Source organism: Acartia tonsa, chromosome 8, assembly GCF_053477335.1.
Source record: "Acartia tonsa isolate MP-2025a chromosome 8, ASM5347733v1, whole genome shotgun sequence".
Classification (NCBI taxonomy): domain Eukaryota; kingdom Metazoa; phylum Arthropoda; class Copepoda; order Calanoida; family Acartiidae; genus Acartia; species Acartia tonsa.
In genome coordinates, this window is record NC_137267.1 from 20,499,208 (window position 1) to 20,521,088 (window position 21,881).

General features: G+C 32.2%; 2 protein-coding genes across 7 annotated transcripts in view; both read left to right on the forward strand.

The window, feature by feature from the left end:
* On the forward strand, positions 1–12,528 carry Edc3 (Enhancer of mRNA-decapping protein 3). The gene is made up of 16 exons (XM_080169434.1): positions 1–103; positions 410–523; positions 773–903; positions 1,160–1,293; positions 1,648–1,856; positions 2,309–2,410; positions 2,808–2,871; positions 3,236–3,321; positions 3,787–3,828; positions 4,075–4,215; positions 4,638–4,686; positions 5,136–5,233; positions 10,096–10,168; positions 10,562–10,616; positions 11,060–11,151; positions 11,649–12,528. The coding sequence occupies exons 1-16, from the start codon at positions 41–43 to the stop codon at positions 11,717–11,719; spliced, it is 1,524 nt and encodes a 507-aa protein (XP_080025560.1). The 5' UTR covers positions 1–40; the 3' UTR covers positions 11,720–12,528.
* LOC145326234 (putative ATPase N2B) overlaps positions 12,529–21,881 on the forward strand; it is a 19,592-nt gene continuing 10,239 nt past the window's right edge. For 5 of the 6 annotated variants that reach the window (XM_080169430.1, XM_080169428.1, XM_080169429.1 and 2 more), the window contains exons 1-12: positions 12,529–12,648; positions 12,862–12,954; positions 13,334–13,380; positions 13,919–14,010; positions 15,757–15,845; positions 16,214–16,283; positions 16,665–16,773; positions 17,222–17,321; positions 17,940–18,042; positions 18,651–18,739; positions 19,305–19,390; positions 19,797–19,841. In XM_080169430.1, the coding sequence (XP_080025556.1) occupies positions 12,584–12,648; positions 12,862–12,954; positions 13,334–13,380; positions 13,919–14,010; positions 15,757–15,845; positions 16,214–16,283; positions 16,665–16,773; positions 17,222–17,321; positions 17,940–18,042; positions 18,651–18,739; positions 19,305–19,390; positions 19,797–19,841 (988 nt within the window). In that variant the 5' untranslated portion in view covers positions 12,529–12,583. Of the gene's footprint in view, positions 12,649–12,861; positions 12,955–13,333; positions 13,381–13,918; positions 14,011–14,990; positions 15,087–15,756; positions 15,846–16,213; positions 16,284–16,664; positions 16,774–17,221; positions 17,322–17,939; positions 18,043–18,650; positions 18,740–19,304; positions 19,391–19,796; positions 19,842–21,881 lie in introns of those variants that run through there. The other variant, XM_080169433.1, reaches the window with a different exon arrangement.

Below are 21,881 nucleotides of genomic sequence, written 5' to 3' on the forward strand. Positions count from 1 at the left end.
AGAAAAAAATTGTAATTTTTTAAATTGAAATAAATATAAAATGTGCGCTTATTGGATCGGCTGCAGGGTGTCCTTGGACTGCGGTGGTTTGGGACATTTTCAGGTAATTATTAGATATTGATTATTCTCTTTTATTGTTTAATTATATTTTAATTTAAACTATTTATACTTATCTTAATACGGACTGTATTTTTTATGCCATGGCATCTGTTTTTTGGAAAGGATTTAATTAAGGTTATGTATATGTTTAATTTAATCTTACTCTTTTAAGGGTAAAACATGTCTTTTCCAATACCTTAAAATTGTTGCTACATACCAATATCCATTTGACTATGATACACTTTTTCTACTTAGGTGAAAAAACTCTGACTTTTAGGTTATTTAGATGTTGAATTTTGTTTTGTTTCAGGGCATAATATCCTCTGTAGATTTATCTGACCATTCCATAACACTGAAAGATCCATTCCAAAATGGAGTCCCGTGTAAAGTTAAACAGACTACTCTCAGAGGGAATGATATACTGGTAATATACTTATATCATCACAAGCAATATTTTTAATCGCGGACAAAGAAAATGTATAAATAATAAAAAACTTAGTTTTTTAAGAGAGTCCTGAAGTAATTTTTTATACTTCGGAAACTTTAAAGTAATTCATTGTCAATAGATTTCAATTTAAAAATATTTGGGTATAGAAAATAGAAATTAAAAAATAGCAAGCTTTAAAATCAAACTAATGTACAACATAAAAAATATTTTTTCAAATTATTTAAGGATCTAACAATACTTGAAAAGAAGTCTGAAATCGAAGCTTCCAGAGCAAAGAGTGCCGAGACTGACCAATCCACTGTTCTGGAAGTTAAAAAGCCAAAAACAAGACAGAATGTTAAGCGGCAAATATCCAAGTAACAGTTTTAAATTGATCAAAATTACTTTAGGATTATATTCAGTTTACTTTTTATTCTAAGAGATACATATATGTATATGTTGAAAATCTTTGAGTGTGGCGTCGTTTGCTACCCTTTAGTTTTCAAATTACATCAACAATAAAATTTGCTTTTAAGTTGCCTAGACGGACAGCTAATTGAAAATTTCAAACATTCTTGGTAATTTTTTTATATTCTTTGTACATCTGAATTTGAACAAATAACTATTATTTAGAGAGCAGAAGAATTATGACAGCGACGGAGGGGGTTATGTTGGGGCTGCAAGTGGCGTGGACACCAAGAAATCAGGGAATGGGGGCAGAGAAGTTGGATTTCAACCTCTAATGTCACTTATGTTAGAGAAACAAGGTAAGACAATTTAGGGAATTAGATTCACTTTTTAGCAGGAAGGGAGGGGATAATGACATTCGACTGGAATCTTCAATGCTACCCAATTATTTTTTACCATGATATCTATTCATGAGTTTACAAACTATGGGTATTTTATTGGTTGGTTTAAAATTAGTAAGTGTCCAAACCTTTTATCAATTTTCATTTCATTTTCTTATCCTTTAAGATTATTTTTAATTAGATGGACTCCATCCATAGACCATAATTTTTTTTCTTTGTAAAGATACAGCAAAAATAATATTTTGACGCTATTTGTTGCTTATTATCTCGGGTGCTATAAAAGATAACTGTCTGAAATTTATCTATGTCAAGGTTTCCGAACTTCCCCAAAGAAAGAAGTGAGGTCCCGCACCCCAAACAACAGAAATGCGGCCATGGGTGCCACAACGCCAAACAAACGAGATAGGTTCAGAAAGGATGAGGACTGTTTCAGCCCCTCAGTCTTTGATATGAACGAAGAATTTGATTTTGAGAAAAATCTGGCCATGTTTGATAAGGAGGGAGTGATGGCTGAAATCGATCAGGAATGTATATTTTGTATGTATAAAAAAACTTCTATAGAGTAGTTTATGACTGTATTCGAGTTTGATTTTAATTATTTTTATTACTTTAAACATTGAAGTGAAAGGGGTTAAATAACTGTATGTGCACGTTGTGGGGACCCTGTGTCGCCTTTTAATTGGGTCTTTAAATATCAGCCAATAGCGTTGGAAATGTTAGCACAACCTAGTTGCTACAAAAGAGCAGAATTCTTTGCCATCAGATGAAAAGGGTTCCACCACTGGAACTAGATAGTTGTCTGGGTTATGCATATATGCTTATACATTTGTTGTTAAAACTAAACTTAAGACCGCTATAAAACCTCACCTTACCCTTCGAGTTTAAGAAATTGCTAGCTCAATGACAACGAACGTAAGTTATAGAGTTGCCACTCTTCTGATTGAAATAAAATGATAAAATACATAACTTGCAACAGAAACTCTCAAACAAACCCGACATAATCCGTCTAGTTGACTGTAACATCAGAAAACCAGAACCAAAGTATCGACATGATGAAAACGTTCTTGGGAATCAGGTGAGAAAATGTTTCAAGTTTTCATACTTGATTTTGTTAGTAGCGGAGCTACTCATAACTAAGGGTATCAAGAACACCTGTCGGTAAAATAACTGAAGTTGTCTGAATTAAGGCTTCCAATTACATCTATTCGTTCCCTTCCTTCCTCTGATTATATAGGCTACATTGGATTGCAAATTGAACTTGTACTCAAACTTTTGTAACCATGTTATTGTTATCTTATTCGTTGACAAATATAACAAATATTTGAATCTATATAAGGAGAAATTTAGCTTAACAAATTGTGGATGTACACTTAATTATAGCTTATTTTTGCTCCTTTTCTAGAGTACCTTTCAAAAGATAAATAAGACAAACAATTCCTTTTATTATTCTTTTAAATTAATTTTTTATTCAGGTGATGAATTGTAGACAGATAGAAACTGGTGAAGTTATGGAAACTGAATATTCAACAGATGCAGGTTAGGGTTCATATTTACGAAAGTAGTTAAATGCCTATTTGTCTGTTTGTTGTAGTATATATTAATAAACACTGCACTGAGGGGGAAAATATGAGGAATACTTTTTCGGTTGTGGGCAGGATTCAGGCTATTTAAAAGGGAAAAGTAGCTAAAAATATTTGCTGAGACATCACATAATTTTTAAATTACATTTTTCCCACTAAAACAAAAAATTAAAAGAAATACTGTAAATTGTTTACTGATAGTTTTTAACATACCTATAAACTTGAACATTTGGGCCACAATGGAAGAATAGAATAATTCTTTTCATATCCTGTTGGATTATAACTAACAATTCAGTTGATGAAATTCTTTTAATTTTTAGGCTTAATTGTTCCTGCTATCAGTTTAAGCATGAGAGAAAGATTATTAAATGTTCTATCAGATCATGGCTTTGATATTAGTAAACAGGTAACGTTTAATTATATAGAAGCGTTGCTTCTTTACAATTTAATCCTACAACATTCGGTTTTATTTCTTGTTCATAGTCTTGTCAATTTATGAATACAGTATTAGGTAATGTGTTTTCAAAGTAGAAGTTAACTAATGTAAAGTACCTATTTTCTTTGCAATGAAAATAATTTTGTATTATTCTATAGTGAATGCATTTCCTAATCATATTTTGACAGAATTTTCAATAAAAAGTGCACTATTAGTTTTATATTGTAACAAAAAAGGATGATTTTATTTAGTTACAGGAAAGCTTTCAAAACATTTAAGTGAAATAGATAAATTAAAATATTTTTTTTTTATTATTGATTATTTTTTAGTTAGGGTTCTTAACTTTTAAACCATTTGAACTAACAGAAGGAAAAAGTGATGAATAAGGATATTAGCTTAAAGATAATATTTTCTAAAAATAATTTATTTTCTTAGGCTGAGTTAATGGGTAGAGCAGCTACTGATCTTTGTTTGCAGGTTATTAGATTATATTATTTTAGTAATCAAAGTGACTTTTACAAACACATTAAAAACTAGACAATTTTATTTATTATTACAATAGGAGAAACAAGCTAAATATATTCAGATGAATATTATACCTAGCTAATTGTGTAATTGCATAAATTATGAATTTTTAACAATTAGAATTACAAAATATATGTATGACATTTCGACGAACCTACCCTAGATAAATGTAACCACTATTACAACTTATTTTTTTAGCTGTTGGGAGGTGCACACAGATTAGCCGCCAACAATGCTCATCAGCTGCCGTTGGCGGTTATTCTTTGTGGCGCCAGTAAATCAGCTGTTTATGGCCTCTCAACTGCCAGACATCTGGCCGGTCATGGAGTCAGGACGCAGGTATGAACTGCAGCAGATTTTTTAATGCATATGATAAACAAAAATATCTTTTTCAGAACAAAAACTAATATGATATTTTCTAATGAATAGTACTTAAAGTATAATCCTTATAATAAAGTGAAAGGATCACTGTCTGTGTTTGTCAGTATATCTGTTCCGAAGGATCTCGAAACCGCTGAACCGATATGGTAGCTTCTCATGGTCCTGGGAAGGTCTCAGAAAAATCGCTAAAATTTCTTTAAGATAGAAAACGCCGTTTAGCTGACATTTTTTGGTAAACAGCTGATCTTAATATAGATTGAAACGAACACATTTTACGTGCCCCTAGAGGCCTCTAGGGGCGTAGATGCACTAACTTTTAAAGTTTAGCGTTATACTATTTTTTTACCTAGTGATTCAATTAAAGTGTTTTTTTTTTGTAGGTTTATTTACCAGAAACAATGGGCAGACATCAATCTCCTCAATTAGAACAGGAATTTATCATTGAAAATTAAAAGTATCTTTACCTAGTAATTTTGCTTCTTAAAGGTTAAAGATAAAAATTAACGTTCAATTAAAGGGATAGTTACACGAAATGCATTTAAACTTTAATTTAGTGAACTGCCTATTTTTTCCTGTTCAATGGTTTTAACAATATCTATAGGATTATGTCATGTATTTGAAAGATTTAATTTTACCACTTAGTTTTAAAAATACCAAGACTTAAAAATCATATTCTTGTGATATATATCCAATTTATATAGCTGGCTTATGATCACAAAAACAGCATGACGACTCATTTAGTGAAGTCTTTTTGTTATTTATTGTAATGCAAAATTATATAATTGATGGTATACTTTGTAACTTAGGCTTGAAATAATTTTTTAAAATACAAATATCCCTTTAAGGTTATATTTATATTATTTTCAATGAAAAACTTAAGGAGTTGCGGCTGTATCGATTGACAGGAGGAAAAGTTGTTACCAAAGCTAAAGATCTTCCATCCATTTCTGTGGATGCAGTTGTCAACGCTTTGGAGGTTAGTTCAATATCTATTAGTAGCGCAGCTACTGTTAACTAGGGTGCGACTATTAGGCATTAAACTTGTACTTGTATATTGTATTGTATATGTTGGAAAAAAAACCAGGTTTTTTTAAAAAGATCAAACCAGTGTGGTTTTTTTGGTTTAAACCGGTTTTTATTGGTTTTTATTAATAGAAACCAGGTTTTTTTTTTTTTTTAATAAGGGGGGGGGAAGTTTGTACAGTTATAGGAAATGAAATTCAGTACTAAAGTTTGGGAGGGCCGTATGGGCTTGTTTTTAGAGTTATCAACCTAATTCTTTTTGTGAGCTCTCTTATATGACTGGATCTACACATAAAACTTTGAAAATTGAATTTTGGGACTTTCCCTCTAGGGGCTAGTGGAGCAAAAGACCCCCCCAAACACTAAAAATTTAAGTTCTGAGCTTATTTTTAGAGATATTGAGATGATTTTTTTTTCAAAAACCTTTTTAAAGTAATCATTGCAGATTTCATTTTGGGACTTTCCTTCTAGGGGCTTGTGGAGCAACAGACCCCCAAAAACACTAAAAATATGCGTTCTGAGCTTATTTTTAAAGATATCAACCTGATTTTTTTAAATAATACTTTTTTAACATAACTGAATCAACGAACCATTACAGATTTCATTTTGGGACTTTCCTTCTAGGGGCTAGTGGAGCAAAAGACCCCCCCAAACACTAAAAATTTAAGTTCTGAGCTTATTTTTAGAGATATTGAGATGGTTTTTTTTTCAGAAACCTTTTTTAACATAACCAAACTAAGTAATCATTGCAGATTTCATTTTGGGACTTCCCTTCTTGGGGCTAGTGGAGCAAAAGACCCCCAAACACTAAACATTTAGGTTCTGAGCTTATTTTTAGAGATATTGAGATGTTTTTTTTTCAGAAAACTTTTTAAAGTAATCATTGCAGATTTCATTTTGGGACTTTCCTTCTAGGGGCTTGTGGAGCAACAGACCCCCAAAAACACTAAAAATATGCGTTCTGAGCTTATTTTTAAAGATATCAACCTGATTTTTTTAAATAATACTTTTTTAACATAACTGAATCAACGAACCATTACAGATTTCATTTTGGGACTTTCCTTCTAGGGGCTAGTGGAGCAAAAGACCCCCCCAAACACTAAAAATTTAAGTTCTGAGCTTATTTTTAGAGATATTGAGATGGTTTTTTTTTCAGAAACCTTTTTTAACATAACCAAACTAAGTAATCATTGCAGATTTCATTTTGGGACTTCCCTTCTTGGGGCTAGTGGAGCAAAAGACCCCCAAACACTAAACATTTAGGTTCTGAGCTTATTTTTAGAGATATTGAGATGTTTTTTTTTCAGAAAACTTTTTAAACACAACCAAACTAAGTAATCATTGCAGATTTCATTTTGGGACTTTCCTTCTAGGGGCTTGTGGAGCAACAGACCCCCAAAAACACTAAAAATATGCGTTCTAAGCTGATTTTTAAAGATATCAACCTGATTTTTTTAAATAATACTTTTTTAACATAACCGAATCAACGAACCATTACAGATTTCATTTTGGGACTTTCCTTCCAGATCGACATTTTTAAAAATAAGCTCAGAACTCATATTTTTAGTGTTTTTGAAGTATTTTGCTCCATTAGCTCCTAGAAGGAAAGTCCCAAAATGAAATCTGTAATGGTTCGTTGATTCAGTTATGTTAAAAAAGTATTATTTAAAAAAATCAGGTTGATATTTTTAAAAATAAGCTCAGAACGCATATTTTTAGTGTTTTTGGGGGTCTGTTGCTCCACAAGCCCCTAGAAGGAAAGTCCCAAAATGAAATCTGTAATGGTTCGTTGATTCAGTTATTTTAAAAAAGTATTATTTTTAAAAAAATCAGGTTGATATCTTTAAAAATAAGCTCAGAACGCATATTTTTAGTGTTTTTGGGGGTCTTTTGCTCCACAAGCCCCTAGAAGGAAAGTCCCAAAATGAAATCTGTAATGGTTTGTTGATTCAGTTATGTTAAAAAAGTATTATTTAAAAAAAATCAGGTTGATATCTTTAAAAATCAGCTCAGAACGCATATTTTTAGTGTTTTTGGGGGTCTGTTGCTCCACAAGCCCCTAGAAGGAAAGTCCCAAAATGAAATCAGTAATGGTTTGTTGATCTAGTTATGTTAAAAAAGTATTATTTTAAAAAATCAGGTTGATATCTTTAAAAATAAGCTCAGAACGCATATTTTTAGTGTTTTTGGGGGTCTTTTGCTCCACAAGCCCCTAGAAGGAAAGTCCCAAAATGAAATCTGTAATGGTTCGTTGATCTAGTTATGTTAAAAAAGTATTATTTAAAAAAAATCAGGTTGATATCTTTAAAAATAAGCTCAGAACGCATATTTTTAGTGTTCTTGGGGGTCTTTTGCTCCACAAGCCCCTAGAAGGAAAGTCCCAAAATGAAATCTGTAATGGTTCGTTGATCTAGTTATGTTAAAAAAGTATTATTTTAAAAAATCAGGTTGATATCTTTAAAAATAAGCTCAGAATGCATATTTTAAGTGTTTTTGAGGGTCTGTTACTCCACAAGCCCCTAGAAGGAAAGTCCCAAAATGAAATCTGTAATGGTTCGTTGATTCAGTTATGTTAAAAAAGTATAATTTTAAAAAAATCAGGTTGATATCTTTAATAATAAGCTCAGAACGCATATTTTTAGTGTTTTTGGGGGTCTTTTGCTCCACAAGCCCCTAGAAGGAAAGTCCCAAAATGAAATCTGTAATGGTTCGTTGATCTAGTTATGTTAAAACAGTATTATTTAAAAAAAAACCAGGTTGATATCTTTAAAAATAAGCTCAGAACGCATATTTTTAGTGTTTTTGGGGGTCTTTTGCTCCACAAGCCCCTAGAAGGAAAGTCCCAAAATGAAATCTGCAATGATTTCTTAGTTTGGTTATGTTAAAAGGTTTCTGAAAAAAAAATCATCTCAATATCTCTAAAAGTAAGCTCAGAACTTAAATTTTTAGTGTTTAAGGGGGTCTTTTGCTCCACTAGCCCCTAGAAGGAAAGTCCCAAAATAAAATCTGTAATGGTTCGTTGATCTAGTTATGTAAAAAAAGTATTATTTAAAAAAAATAAGATTGATATCTTTAAAAATAAGCCCAGAACGCATATTTTTAGTGTTTTTAGGGGTCTGTTGCTCCACAAGCCCCTAGAAGGGAAGTCCCAAAATGAAATCTGCAATGATTACTTAGTTTGGTTATGTTAAAAAAGGTTTCTGAAAAAAAAATCATCTCAATATCTCTAAAAAAAAGCTCAGAACTTAAATTTTTAGTGTTTGGGGGGGTCTTTTGCTCCACAAGCCCCTAGAAGGAAAGTCCCAAAATGAAATCTGTAATGGTTCGATGATCTAGTTATGTAAAAAAAGTATTATTTAAAAAAATCAGGTTGATATCTTTAAAAATAAGCCCAGAACGCATATTTTTAGTGTTTTTGGGGGTCTGTAGCTCCACAAGCCCGTAGAAGGAAAGTCCCAAAATGAAATCTCCTATGATTACTTAGTTTGGTTGTGTTTAAAAAGTTTTCTGAAAAAAAAACATCTCAATATCTCTAAAAATAAGCTCAGAACCTAAATGTTTAGTGTTTGGGGGTCTTTTGCTCCACTAGCCCCAAGAAGGGAAGTCCCAAAATGAAATCTGCAATGATTACTTAGTTTGGTTATGTTAAAAAAGGTTTCTGAAAAAAAAATCATCTCAATATCTCTAAAAATAAGCTCAGAACTTAAATTTTTAGTGTTTGGGGGGGTCTTTTGCTCCACTAGCCCCTAGAAGGAAAGTCCCAAAATGAAATCTGTAATGGTTCGTTGATTCAGTTGACTAGCGGCTAGGCCCCTAGAGGCCTCTAGGGGCACTTGAGGAGGAGAGAGTCGAATTTAATAATTGAATTTTTCATTTTATATTTTGTAAGAAAAAGTAAAAAAAAATTTTTTTTGGGGGGGGCGAACATTTTTTTTTTTTTTTAAATTTATTTAAAAAGTTTTTTAAAATTTTTTTCGGAGGGGGGGTTGGGGGTGTCCCACCCCCAAAGAAAATAGTTATAAACCTTCCCGGGACCTATGAAAGGTTAAGGAGAACCCAATCGGTTCAGCGGTTAGCGAGATCCTTTTGTACAAACATACAAACACACATACAAACATCCTGTTACTTTATTATAAGGATATAACTGGAAAGATAGGCCTTTGTATTAAAAAAAAACATTTAAACCATCCCACCTTGGTTTTTTTGGTTTTTTAGCTTTCTTTTTTTGGTTTAAACCACTTGATTAAAACCACGTGGTTTTTATTTTGCCATCCCTGTATATGTATTATATAAGTAAAACTAATAATAAAAACTAAACTGATGTATAATCAGTAATCACATGGTCAAATAGGGTATATTGTTCTCATTCTCATTTGTAAGAATTTAAAATAATAAAAATCTTTGCTTGAATTATCAAACAAAAGACTCATGCCTAAATTTTATGCTTTTATCTCATCTATATCCAAACGAACACGAGTCAACCAGGGAGGAAACTAGTCCCCAAAGTCTTACAATAACGTTTTCTTATACGTAGGCTTAACAACTTTAATGACTTTTATTAAATTTTGATTAGGTAGTTCGTTTATTTAGCTGAGTGTCCAAAAGTTTCAACCAATAATTTTAATCTCAAGAAGGGGCAATTTTGTGTATCATCAATCATTGGGTATGTACATAAATTTATCGGCCATTGTCTTATCCCCTTAGATCCCTGCTTTTCAACACAACATCTCTAGGTTTTTGTTTTGCGCTCACAATAGTTTTTTGAACAAGAAATGTTGTTAAAAATGTTCTAAAATAATTCCTAATTAATTGCAGGATGAAGAGATGTGTTTTCAGCAGAGAATTCAACCCTGGCACAGAGGCGCTGTCGCTTGGGCACAAAATCTTAAGGAAAGCAATACTTTATTTACACACAATCAATTGCGGAAGTACAGAGAATATATTTACTATAACTAGATGATGCGCCCACATCGATTACGGGCTTTTTATGAGGAGATGTGTAAAGGTTTGAAAAATGTAAAATGTAATTTTCTCGGCTACTTTATAAAATAAAAAACATTATTCTTTTATAAATATTTGGTCATTGGTCTAATGTGATGAAAGACATATTATTTTGCGCAAAAATTTTCCAAATGATTAAATAACACTTCATTAGCCTATAGCTGTTATTAGTAGATTTAATCCAGAAGGATTTAAAAGTAGCTCGATTCTTTTGCCTAATCGGTGAGAATTGACTCCCATTTTCCCTTTGAACACAAAAGCAATGTTTGTTTGTCCTGCTAGGCTCCAGTGCTGGCAATCGACCCTCCACCAGAGATACCTGTCCTTGTTCCCAGGTATAGTAATGTCATTGTTTTATTTGACTTTAGTAGCGAATCTACTCTATAATTCCCATTTGTCTGCAAGTCGGTAACGATATGGAGAAAATGCAATTTTTTTCGGCTGCTATTGAAGATTATGATAGATAGTTAAAAATTTTAAGTGAAGATTTCCATGACATATGGGCATCTTATCCATATTTTTATTGATATTTTTGTCTACCTACGCTTTGAAAAGTAAAAATAATTTGATCACATGAGAATAAAAGAAAACAAGTTTTATTTTAATTTCAACTGATCTTCCAAATATCTTTTTTATTTATGGGCTTTGATATATGTCAACCTATTAAATGTTAAATGGAATAAAAATTACAAGGACCTATACAAAGTTCTTAAAAATTGAAGTACTTATTTAATTTTGGTGTAGAGGATTCCTAACTGATGTGATTTACTTTTACAAGGAGGAGTTTAGTTGGCCTATTACCACTGGCTCAACCAGCGCAATGCGGTCAACTTTTCCTAGCTAATCTTGGTGTACCTAAGAATCTTTTCAAGGAATGGATATTTTTAACTTAAATAAAAGCTCTATGTATGTTCTAACTTCTAGGTACTAAAAACTAAATATTTTTTATTAACTTGTAATGATAGTATTCATACTTCTGGTTTAAATCCCTAAGGAAGGGGGGGGGGGATAAATTACCTACTTTCTCCGAATAAATGTAAAATGCATCTTAGTTAGAAAGGGGAATAAGGAAAATTCAAGTTGGGAAATTGTTTTACTTATTGATTGATGTATTTTAGTTTTTTTTTGCATGTTTTATTGTACTTTTAAAGGCAGGGTGGGTGGGAACTATGAATCGTACTGGTACCCTGAAATAATCTTGATTGGTTGACTCGTTCCATCCATCAGTGTCTAAACGTTTATCAGTTTATCGTTCATTGTCTTATCCATAAAGACCATTGAAATTCTACTAGGGCATATTATTAAGCACAGTTATTTAAATTTCACAATATTTACCAACAAGTTAAAATTATCCAATAAAAATAATTAGGAGGTTGGAATTAAATATACTTCCCCATTTGGATCTAAGTTTGTGATACCACTCTATCCCTGCAGCTGATGTTCCAATTCTTAATCTGGAATTAATCTCCGAAACTCATACCTACAATTTTGGAGAGTGAAAAAATCTTCAAAATTTTGTATTCTGAGCCAAACAAATGTTCTAAACTGGTCTATTTTTGTACCTACGGTCATTGTTCTCTTTTAAATGTATGAAAATTTTTTTAATATAAAAGCATATCATATTGATTTTAGAATATTATATATAAGATAAATGTATAATAATGTAAACATTTTAAGCTGAACTCTAAAATAAAAGAATCACATTTTATGAATATTGTAAGTTAATGACACAATTTTTAGATGTTATGTAATATTTTTTTATGTACAATGAATTTCTTAATGAAAATACCTAGTTTTTTTTATGAAGTGAATGAATATTGGAAAAAGACTAAATTATTTGTAATATTTTGTTTCTATTTCTTTTTAAATGTTAAAAGCAAAAAAGAATTAGTCCTACCTTTTAGATTATTTTTGCTCAATTAAATCACAAAAACTTTTAAAATACAAAATCTGATCATGTTTGTATTATGTATGTAATAAGCTTTTATTTTTGTATTTATTGTATTTATTTTTTCTATAAAAAATGTCAGTATTATTTTTATGATTGGGTAGTTAGCAGTTGAACGGTTGACAATACTTGTTGCATTGCATTTTTGCCCATCACTTAATTAATTTGTTGTCTATCAAAAATATTTTTACAAAAAAAACTGCTCAAAAAAATCTACCAAATTATCAATTTTACATCACAATTTCTGGACTTGTACTGAATATTATACATAGTTTATTTTTTGGACACCCTTTTTCAGAGGAGGCTGTTTTAAGCCTGCCTATCTACCTGGTGTGGGTGAAAACATTAGGCAAGATGTTGTTGAGAGGCCTTGCTAGGGCCAGGAATACAGCCACCTCTTGGAATGCCATCAACTCCAGGTTAAATATGTTTTATATAAAAAGTAGTCTGCTAAATGATTTTCATTATATTTATAATTCTCTAGTGCACTTTTAATGATTCTTAGCACTAAGAAAATTGTGAGAAAACATTTAGTTTCTATGCCGACCATATTTTTAAATCATAATTGTAATTTTGGCATATTTTTTTTAATCCCCACCCCCCTCACTTCTAAAATATTATTTTCTTTCTAGAAATGGTTCAAGTGGCACCCTAGTATGTAGTACAAGCGGGGTGGGTAACCTTACTCATAATGACAGTGTACAATATCACTTACCTCAAGCCAGGTATGTAGTCTAAATTCTAAATCTAATATATTACCAATTTAGCGGTTTTCTATTCTAGCACCGAATCCCCCTTCCGCCCCAACCCCTTAGTTTTGAATGAATTTGGAAAAAAATGAAGGAGGTGTCAGTGTGCAATAGGCCCTTTTGAAGTAATCACTAACAAACCATTCTTTAAAAGTATTGGTTCATTTATTAAAATCTTCTTATACCAGTAGCACAAATTCAAAACTTATTTCGTAAAATCAACAAGTTGTAAAACCCATAGGTAACCAATCTTTCTTCTAATTTGTATTTTTCTATGTTCAATTTTTCCTCAGAGTTATAACCAGGTTGAGTCCAACTTTTCTAAATAAAACGTAACTAATGATTATTTGTTTAGCTTGACCCCTACAAGAAATTTAAGCGCTGTGGCCCAACAAAAACAAGGTTAGTCTTAATAGTTCTGTTATAAACTTTTGTTTGCAATTATGCTGTGAATAATAAGACATTGATTAGTACATGGACAATACATTTACATTCAAAAGATATTTGGATAATGGAAAGAAAACGAAGTAGCAGGTTTCATCGTATTTACTCAGTAGCTTTTCTCCTTTTTCTAGCCCCTGCGGGACAATCATTAACATTTATCTAACATAAAAAAAATACATACACAGCTACTGTGAAAAATAAAATGCGACGAAACCCGCTACTTCGTTTTCTTTCCATGATCCACATATTTTAGTAACGGACGTTATAGTATATTTCCTACCTTTTAATATACAACCTTAAGCCACAGTTTGTTCTGCGAATCTGCATGTGTATTAGTCACTTATATTAATATAGCTTTGAACCTGAGGTGAATTCTTAAAAACTTTTTGTCTCACACTGCCTCAATAAATTAAATTTACCTCTGCCCTATATTCAAGCTTAACTGTGTTACAAACTTGACAAAATATCCTGCTATTACTATGAATATTCTATTTAGGAGAGGAAGGAGAGAAGAAGCCCCCCGTCCCAGAGGAGGAAAGAATTCCCCTCTCCCCTTATGCTAGTCCTACAACTGTGTATGACCATAGGGTATTTTTCTTTATAATATCCCAGAGGAGGAAATAATTCCCCTCTCCCCTTATGCTAGTCCCACAACTGTGTATGACCATAGGGTATGTTTCTTTATAATATCCCAGAGGAGGAAATAATTCCCCTCTCCCCTTATGCTAGTCCCACAACTGTGTATGACCATAGGGTATTTTTCTTTACAATATCCCAGAGGAGGAAAGAATTCCCCTCTCTCCCTATGCTAGTCCTATAACTGTGTATGACCATAGGGTATGTTTCTTTATAATATCCCAGAGGAGGAAAGAATTCCCCTCTCTCCCCATGCTAGTCCTACAACTGTGTATGACCATAGGGTATGTTTCTTTATAATATCCCAGAGGAGGAAAGAATTCCCCTCTCTCCCCATGCTAGTCCTACAACTTTGTATGACCATAGGGTATGTTTCTTTATAATATCCCAGAGGAGGAAAGAATTCCCCTCTCTCCCTCTGCTAGTCCTATAACTGTGTATGACCATGGGGTATGTTTCTTTATAATATCCCAGAGGAGGAAAGAATTCCCCTCTCTCCCCATGCTAGTCCTACAACTGTGTATGACCATAGGGTATGTTTCTTTATAATATCCCAGAGGAGGAAAGAATTCCCCTCTCCCCATGCTAGTCCTACAACTGTGTATGACCATAGGGTATGTTTCTTTATAATATCCCAGAGGAGGAAATAATTCCCCTCTCTCCCCATGCTAGTCCTACAACTGTGTATGACCATAGGGTATTTTTCTTTATAATATCCCAGAAGAGGAAAGAATTCCCCTCTCTCCCCATGCTAGTCCTACAACTGTGTATGACCATAGGGTATTTTTCTTTACAATATCCCAGAGGAGGAAAGAATTCCCCTCTCAACCCCTTGCTAGTCCCACAACTGTGTATGACCATAGGGTATGTTTCTTTATAATATCCCAGAGGAGGAAAGAATTCCCCTCTCCCCATGCTAGTCCTACAACTGTGTATGACCATAGGGTATGTTTCTTTATAATATCCCAGAGGAGGAAAGAATTCCACTCTCTCCCCATGCTAGTCCTACAACTGTGTATGACCATAGGGTATTTTTCTTTATAATATCCCAGAGGAGGAAAGAATTCCCCTCTCTCCCCATGCTAGTCCCACAACTGTGTATGATCATAGGGAATGTTCGTTTAGCCATATAGAAATTTTTTCTTTTAGGGCAATAATGCTTTTAAGTAGTGCTGCAACAATATGTAGGAAATGTTAGCAAACCCAATTACAAATTCAGTGAATAAATTGTATACTTTGGTAGGTATACATTTATTAAAGTAAAAGGAATAGATGTGGCTAGGGGTTTAACAACTATTTTCAAGTTATTGGGATCCTGTGTCGACTTTCAATTGGGTCTTTGGATATCAGCTTAAGCGCTAGAACTAAGTAGTTGTCTGGTTTATACATCAATGTTCATTTTACAGGAAATTTGGTCAAACCCAAGGCCCTGAAATATATCACCTTAAAGAGGGAATAGTACCTCATTAGCTTTTTCAAAATTCCGTAAAGTTGTGAGTAAATAATATTCCAGTCAAATTCGCTTATTAGGTCAAACTGTTTTTAAATATGCGTTTATTTATACTCTGCGTTTGATCAACATTAAGAACAGTCAGACTCAATAAGCATTTGACTGGAAGCTTGTTCACAATTTACGGAATATTGCGAAAGCTACTATTCATTTTGTACCACAGAAGCACATAATTTTTGGTTTTTAAGGTAACTTACAACGACCTGTCAGAGGATGTTCATCAACGAGAAGTTGTTGTCAAATTCCAATCTTTGTACGAGAAAATGGGAACTTATAGGTAACTGGATTTTCTTCTATTTATAATTTACAAAAAGATTACATTGACAAAATCCATAGTTAGCGAATCTCATACATTATACCTAGGTAAAAGAACAGTCAAGCAGATAGTAGGATATACAGTGAGTTATGGATGATTAGGTTTTGATCATTGTAATCTTTTACAAAAGTTGGGTCATCTATCTTTAATAGCTAGTAACTGTGAACAATATCATATATTAATAATAACATAATATTAATCTTAAGATTAAGCATAATAGACAGACGGATTTTTGTGTTGTAGAGTAGATACTATGTGATCAGTATTAGTGATTAGTATTTAGAGTTTGGACTTAAGATAACAGTATGACAAATATGATTTCCTTTCAGGCCACAAGTTGCTTCAACTTCAATATTTTCAAAACTTTTCTCTGGGCCTGGTGCTAAAAGATGGGGATTTGTGAGTTGTTTTTATTAAATTTTATTCTCTATAGCTTAGGTTGTAACTTGTCCGTAGGTCTAAATTTTTAAATTGTAATTTTAATTTTAGATATATTTATGTTTAAGAATTTCTTTTACACTTACAAGTTATGTAGTTGATACAGCTTATAACAACAACGAAATTAATTCGAAAAATATCACGAAACCTATTCATGATTTACAGCTGCCGTTGGGGGGTTAACACATAGTAGAATTGACGACCTTAGCATCTGTCCCCAAAATATAATTTTATATTTATTTCTGTTGTTGGTTATACCTTATTCTGATAATTTTTATTTTATTTTTCAATGAAATATCAATAAAAAATATAAAGAATGTTCACAGTATTGAAAAATTTTAGTCGAGCTCTAAAAGCAACCGTGCCCATGTGCCCAAGGGTATCTACCTGTGGGGTACTGTTGGAGGTGGTAAAACCATGCTCATGGACATGTTCTATCATACCCTGGAAGGTAGGCTATATGTTTCTTGTTGTTTTGATTTGCCCCGCCTTTAATATTACGTTTCTACCTTGTATTATAAAGTAAAAGAGAGAAAGATATTTGGCATCTGTGAAAAATTTCTACTTTTGTAGATTTTACCTAGTGCTTTTTACCTAGGTACATTTTTATAATTATACAACACATCTCCCAAAGAAACTTTTTGTCTCTTTAAACCTTTTCACAGATGCTAAATTGGGTTTAAAAATAGCTTTTTGTATAATCTTACAAACTAGTGTTTGTCCCTTTTCCTTATGAGAGTACATAAAAAAAACCAGAAATTATATTACACAAAAAATTCTATTAAACAGATCTAGCCCTAAAATATGCTGTAGTGCCGTAGTGGTGGATAAGAAATTAGGCCATGTGACCAGCACAGCCATGGCCCCGTCCGAATAGCTTTTACCTCTGATATATAAAGGTTTGGATCCGGACATTAAGAAGAGAAGAATTCATTACTATGACTTTATGCAAATAGTCCATACAAGAATGCACGAGGCAAAAAAGTTAGCCCCTCCTAGGTAGGTAATGTATTGGGATGTAAATAATCATTAATAATAATATTAACAATAACGCAACGTTGCATCAAGGCGCAGCTATGCTATGCAATGTTCTGTTTGTAGAGCAGTGCTATGTGCAAGTGCATGTTTTCATTAATAATTCTTATGTTAGGTATATAATATATATAAAGCTTTTTTTTAATATAGCGGTTTTCAAGAGGTAAAAAATCACTTTTTTGTTTTTTTAGTTTTTTTTTATGCGTCGCATCTCTATAGGATAAAATTCACTCACATACTAGCATACTCAAAATGTACCTATATCTTTTACTTTATTAACAGCTCAGACTATTTTTAGTTATGACTAATAGCTATGAACGATTTATTGGGTCTTTTCTGATTATTGGGTTTGGTTAAGTTTCTTAATTTAAGAGTAAGAGTTTTTTTAAAAACAAAATTAATTGCAGAAAATATATTAATTTAAAAGTATAGTCATGTTTATTGCTTAAATATGTTTTCAAAAATTAAGGTTTTTCAAATTTGTTTTTAGGATAATTGTCCTTAATCCTATTAAAATTAATCCATACTGCCTGAAGTGTACCTATTGATATAGATATTTGATAGGTATTATTTCTACTTTAGAGACATCTCCCGGTGGGACACGTACCAACCTTTTGATCCTGTGCCTCCGGTGGGCGACACAATTCTGGAGGAAACTTGGATCCTTTGTCTGGATGAATTCCAGGTAAAATCATGTTAAATAAAACATATAGGTATACAATTAAATGTATGTCTATGTTCTCAATCGAAAATTTTGTTTGATATAGTTGAACTGAGTGCTTGTTTTTTTAGCAATGTATGTTGTTTCCTAGGCAAATATTAAGTTTTAAGTTAGATTGAATAATAGAAGAATAGAAGTCTAAATACATAGAATCACTACCTTAATGTAATATAAAATTGTGTTTTAATGCCTTTTTAAACACTCAAAGAATCTTTTGTACCTACCTAAAATTAAATAAATCAAATACTTTTCATTTTCCCATCTATTCGCATACAACTATTATGCATATATTTTATATATTAAACCAGCTTATTCCAATGACTAAATTAATTCGAAAAAAATCACGAAACCTATTCGTGGTTTCAGCTGTCGTTTGGAGGCAACATTTAAATAAAAATTGATGACATCTCCATTTGCCCCCTAAATATTATTTAAGATTTATTTCACTTGTCGGCTATACCTTATACCTGGTATCAAAAAAGCCCCTTGGTGATCGGATTGTCGAATATAACTTTAGTGTATGTATAGAATGTACTCTCTTACAATTAATATTATTTACAATGTTTATAAAGGTAACAGACATAGCTGATGCCATGATTTTGAGACAGCTGTTTGCCTACCTATTCGACAAGGGCTTGGTTCTGGTTGCCACCAGTAATAGGTGAGTTGAGGAAGCCAGAGATCTAAAGGGATAAGACAATGGCCGATAAATTGATGTATATCCCCAATGATTATGCACACATTACCCCTTCTGTATATTACAACGGTTAAACATCCAACTTAATAAACCAACCAATCAAAATTTATTAAATGTCCCCAAAGTTGTGAAGCAAACTAGAAAACTTTATTATAAGACTTTGGGGACAAGTGTAATAAACAGCCCATTGTCCCCTCCCTCCCTGTGTTTAAGCCATATATGTATAATGTAGCATAGCTACTAACCTACTAGTCTATATCCATGTTTGTAAATAAACTATTCTCAATTACAATTTTTCCTCAGTTAGAGTGAAGATAAAATTTTGGAAGTGTTTTTATGCAAGAAACAACACAATAAGTCTCAATAATGATTATTTGACTGGTGTAAAAGTGGAGACAAAATATGTTTTTATAATTTAAAAATATTGGAATACAAACATAACTTAAAAGCTTCCAAAGACAAGCTAAAAATTTACAGAAGAACAGAAATATTGACTTAACCGTTTTAGAGATCTTATTTCATGTTTTAGACCACCTGATGATCTGTACAAAAATGGTTTACAGAGAACAAACTTTCTTCCTTTTATTAATATGCTAAAGGAGACTTCTAATGTTGGTAAGCTTTTTTCGCATTCATTCGAAATCGATTGACATCCGTTGTATTAGAATCGGTTCTCATCCATACGAAAAAACTATGTCAAGCATCTTATTATAATAATTGTTTTTATTAACATAAAAACTGGTTTTAATCTCATAATTGTACATTTTATATCCGTGGAAAGCTGTTTATAATACGATGCAAGGATTAACATCTAACAGATTGTATAAATATTCTGCTTTTAAATATTTATGTATTTTAATGGATGTAGAATTTACGTGGATATTAGAACAGGAGAATAATTGTCGTCAATTTAGTAATAAAATATCCATTGGTATTTTCAAAATTTTATTCTAAACCTGTAAGAATGTAAATTACATGGTATTTTTTATAGTTTAATACTTTATTTGAATTTTTATTTTAGTAAGTTTGGACCCTGGTGTTGATTATAGAAGAAAAGCTTTGGCAGGTTAGAAAGAGGGGAGGCGGATGTGCCAAGTGAAAATATAAGGGAAATTTTTATGAAAAAAAAAGTTTTATCTCAGATGATTAAAAATTTTCTATTATGGCGAGAAAAAGCAAAAAAAATCGGCGGTAGCCGCCGTTTCTTCACAGTTCCATATTGTTCTCCACAAAAGAAACTGCTATGCCGAATTTTAGAGCTATAACTCTTTTATGGGCTGAGATCATGCGCGTTTTACTTTTGGTTAAAAAAAGTGGCACATCCGCCTCCACCTTTTCGCAGCATATAAAATCTATGAACTTTAAATACTGCTATCGGCCAAACTGCGAAATGTATAGATTCTAGACAAAAGAAGGCCTATAAATAATCTGGAATAGTTATTACTCAATAATGCATATAAATGCGTGAAAACGACTATTTTACTCGTTTTTCTTTAGAGAAGCATTCCGTATGAAGTAGTAGATCTTGGCTATAATTTTATTATAGGCTTTCTGATGCCGCTTAACACGGGTTGATGGTATTACATGTACGTTTAGTCTTTTGGCAGGTAGCAGCCTTTAAAGTTCATGGAATATTTGAGATAAGGGGGGGGGGGGAGTTCTGACACTTTTGCGTAAACAGTGATTATAGGCTTTGTCTTTGGAGATAATGGATAGGTTATTTGGCAAAAAAGTTTCCTTTTGGGATGTAGTTTTCCTATTTTCAAAAAAATTTTGGATTCGGCCTCCAGGTTCCGGTACTCCAGGCCTCCAGGTGGATTCTGGACAGGTAAAAAAAAAAAAATTCAAGATAAAACAAAACTTATTTAACAAAAGTTGGTACTTTATAGATGGTATGAACTAATTTGAAGAAATTTTTGAAATCGGGCTCCAGGTTCTGGTACTGCAGGCCTCCAGGTGGATCCTGGACAGGTAAAAATTGAAATTTTTTAATTTTAAAGTTAGAACAAAACTTATTTAACAAAAGTTGGTACTTTATGGATGGTATGAACTAATTTGAAGAAATTTTTGCATTCGCCCTCCAGGTTCCGGTACTCCAGGCCTCCAGGTGGATTCTGGACAGGTAAAAATTGAAAATTCAAGATAGAACAAAACTTATTTAACAAATAATTGTACTTTATGGATGGTATGAACTAATTTGAAGAAATTTTTGAAATCGGGCTCCAGGTTTAGGTACTGCAGGCCTTCAGGTGGATCCTGGACAGGTAAAAACTGAAATTTTTACTTTAAAAGTTATAACAAAACTTATTTAACAAAAGGGGCTTCTTTATAGATGGTATTAAATAATCTGAAAAAAATTTTGAAATCGGGCTCCAGGTTCAGGTAAAAATTTCAATTTTTACTTTTAAAGTTAGAACAAAACTTATTTAACAAAAGTGGCTTCTTTATAGATGGTAGGAAGTAATTTGAAGAAAATTTTGAAATCAGGCGCCAGGTTCAGGTACTGCAGGCCTCCAGGTGGATCCTGGACAGGTAAAAATTACAAATTTTTACTTTAAAAGTTAAAACAAAACTTATTTGACAAAAGTGGCTTCTTTAAAGATGCTAGTAAGTAATTTAAAGAAAATTTTGAAATTTCAAAATTTTCTTCAAATTAGTTAATACCTACCATCCATAAAGTATCAACTTTTGTAAAATAAGTTTTGATCTAACTTTTAAAGTGAAAAAATTCAATTTTTACCTGTCCAGGATCTACCTGGAGGCCTGCAGTACCTAAACCTGGAGCCCAATTTCAAATTTTTCTTTAAAGTATTTAATACCATCCATAAAGTATCAACTTTTGTTTAATAAGTTTTGTTCTAACTTTAATAGAAAAAAATTTTAGTTTTTACCTGTCGTCCAGGATCCACCTGGAGGCCTGCAGTACCTGAACCTGAAGCCCGATTTCAAAATTTTCTTCAAATTACTTCCTACCATCCATAAAGAAGCCACTTTTTTTAAATAAGTTTTTTTCTAACTTTTAAGTAAAAAATTACTGTTTATCTGTCCAGGATCCACCTGGAGGCCTGCAGTACCTGAACCTGGAGCTCGATTTCAAAATTTTCTT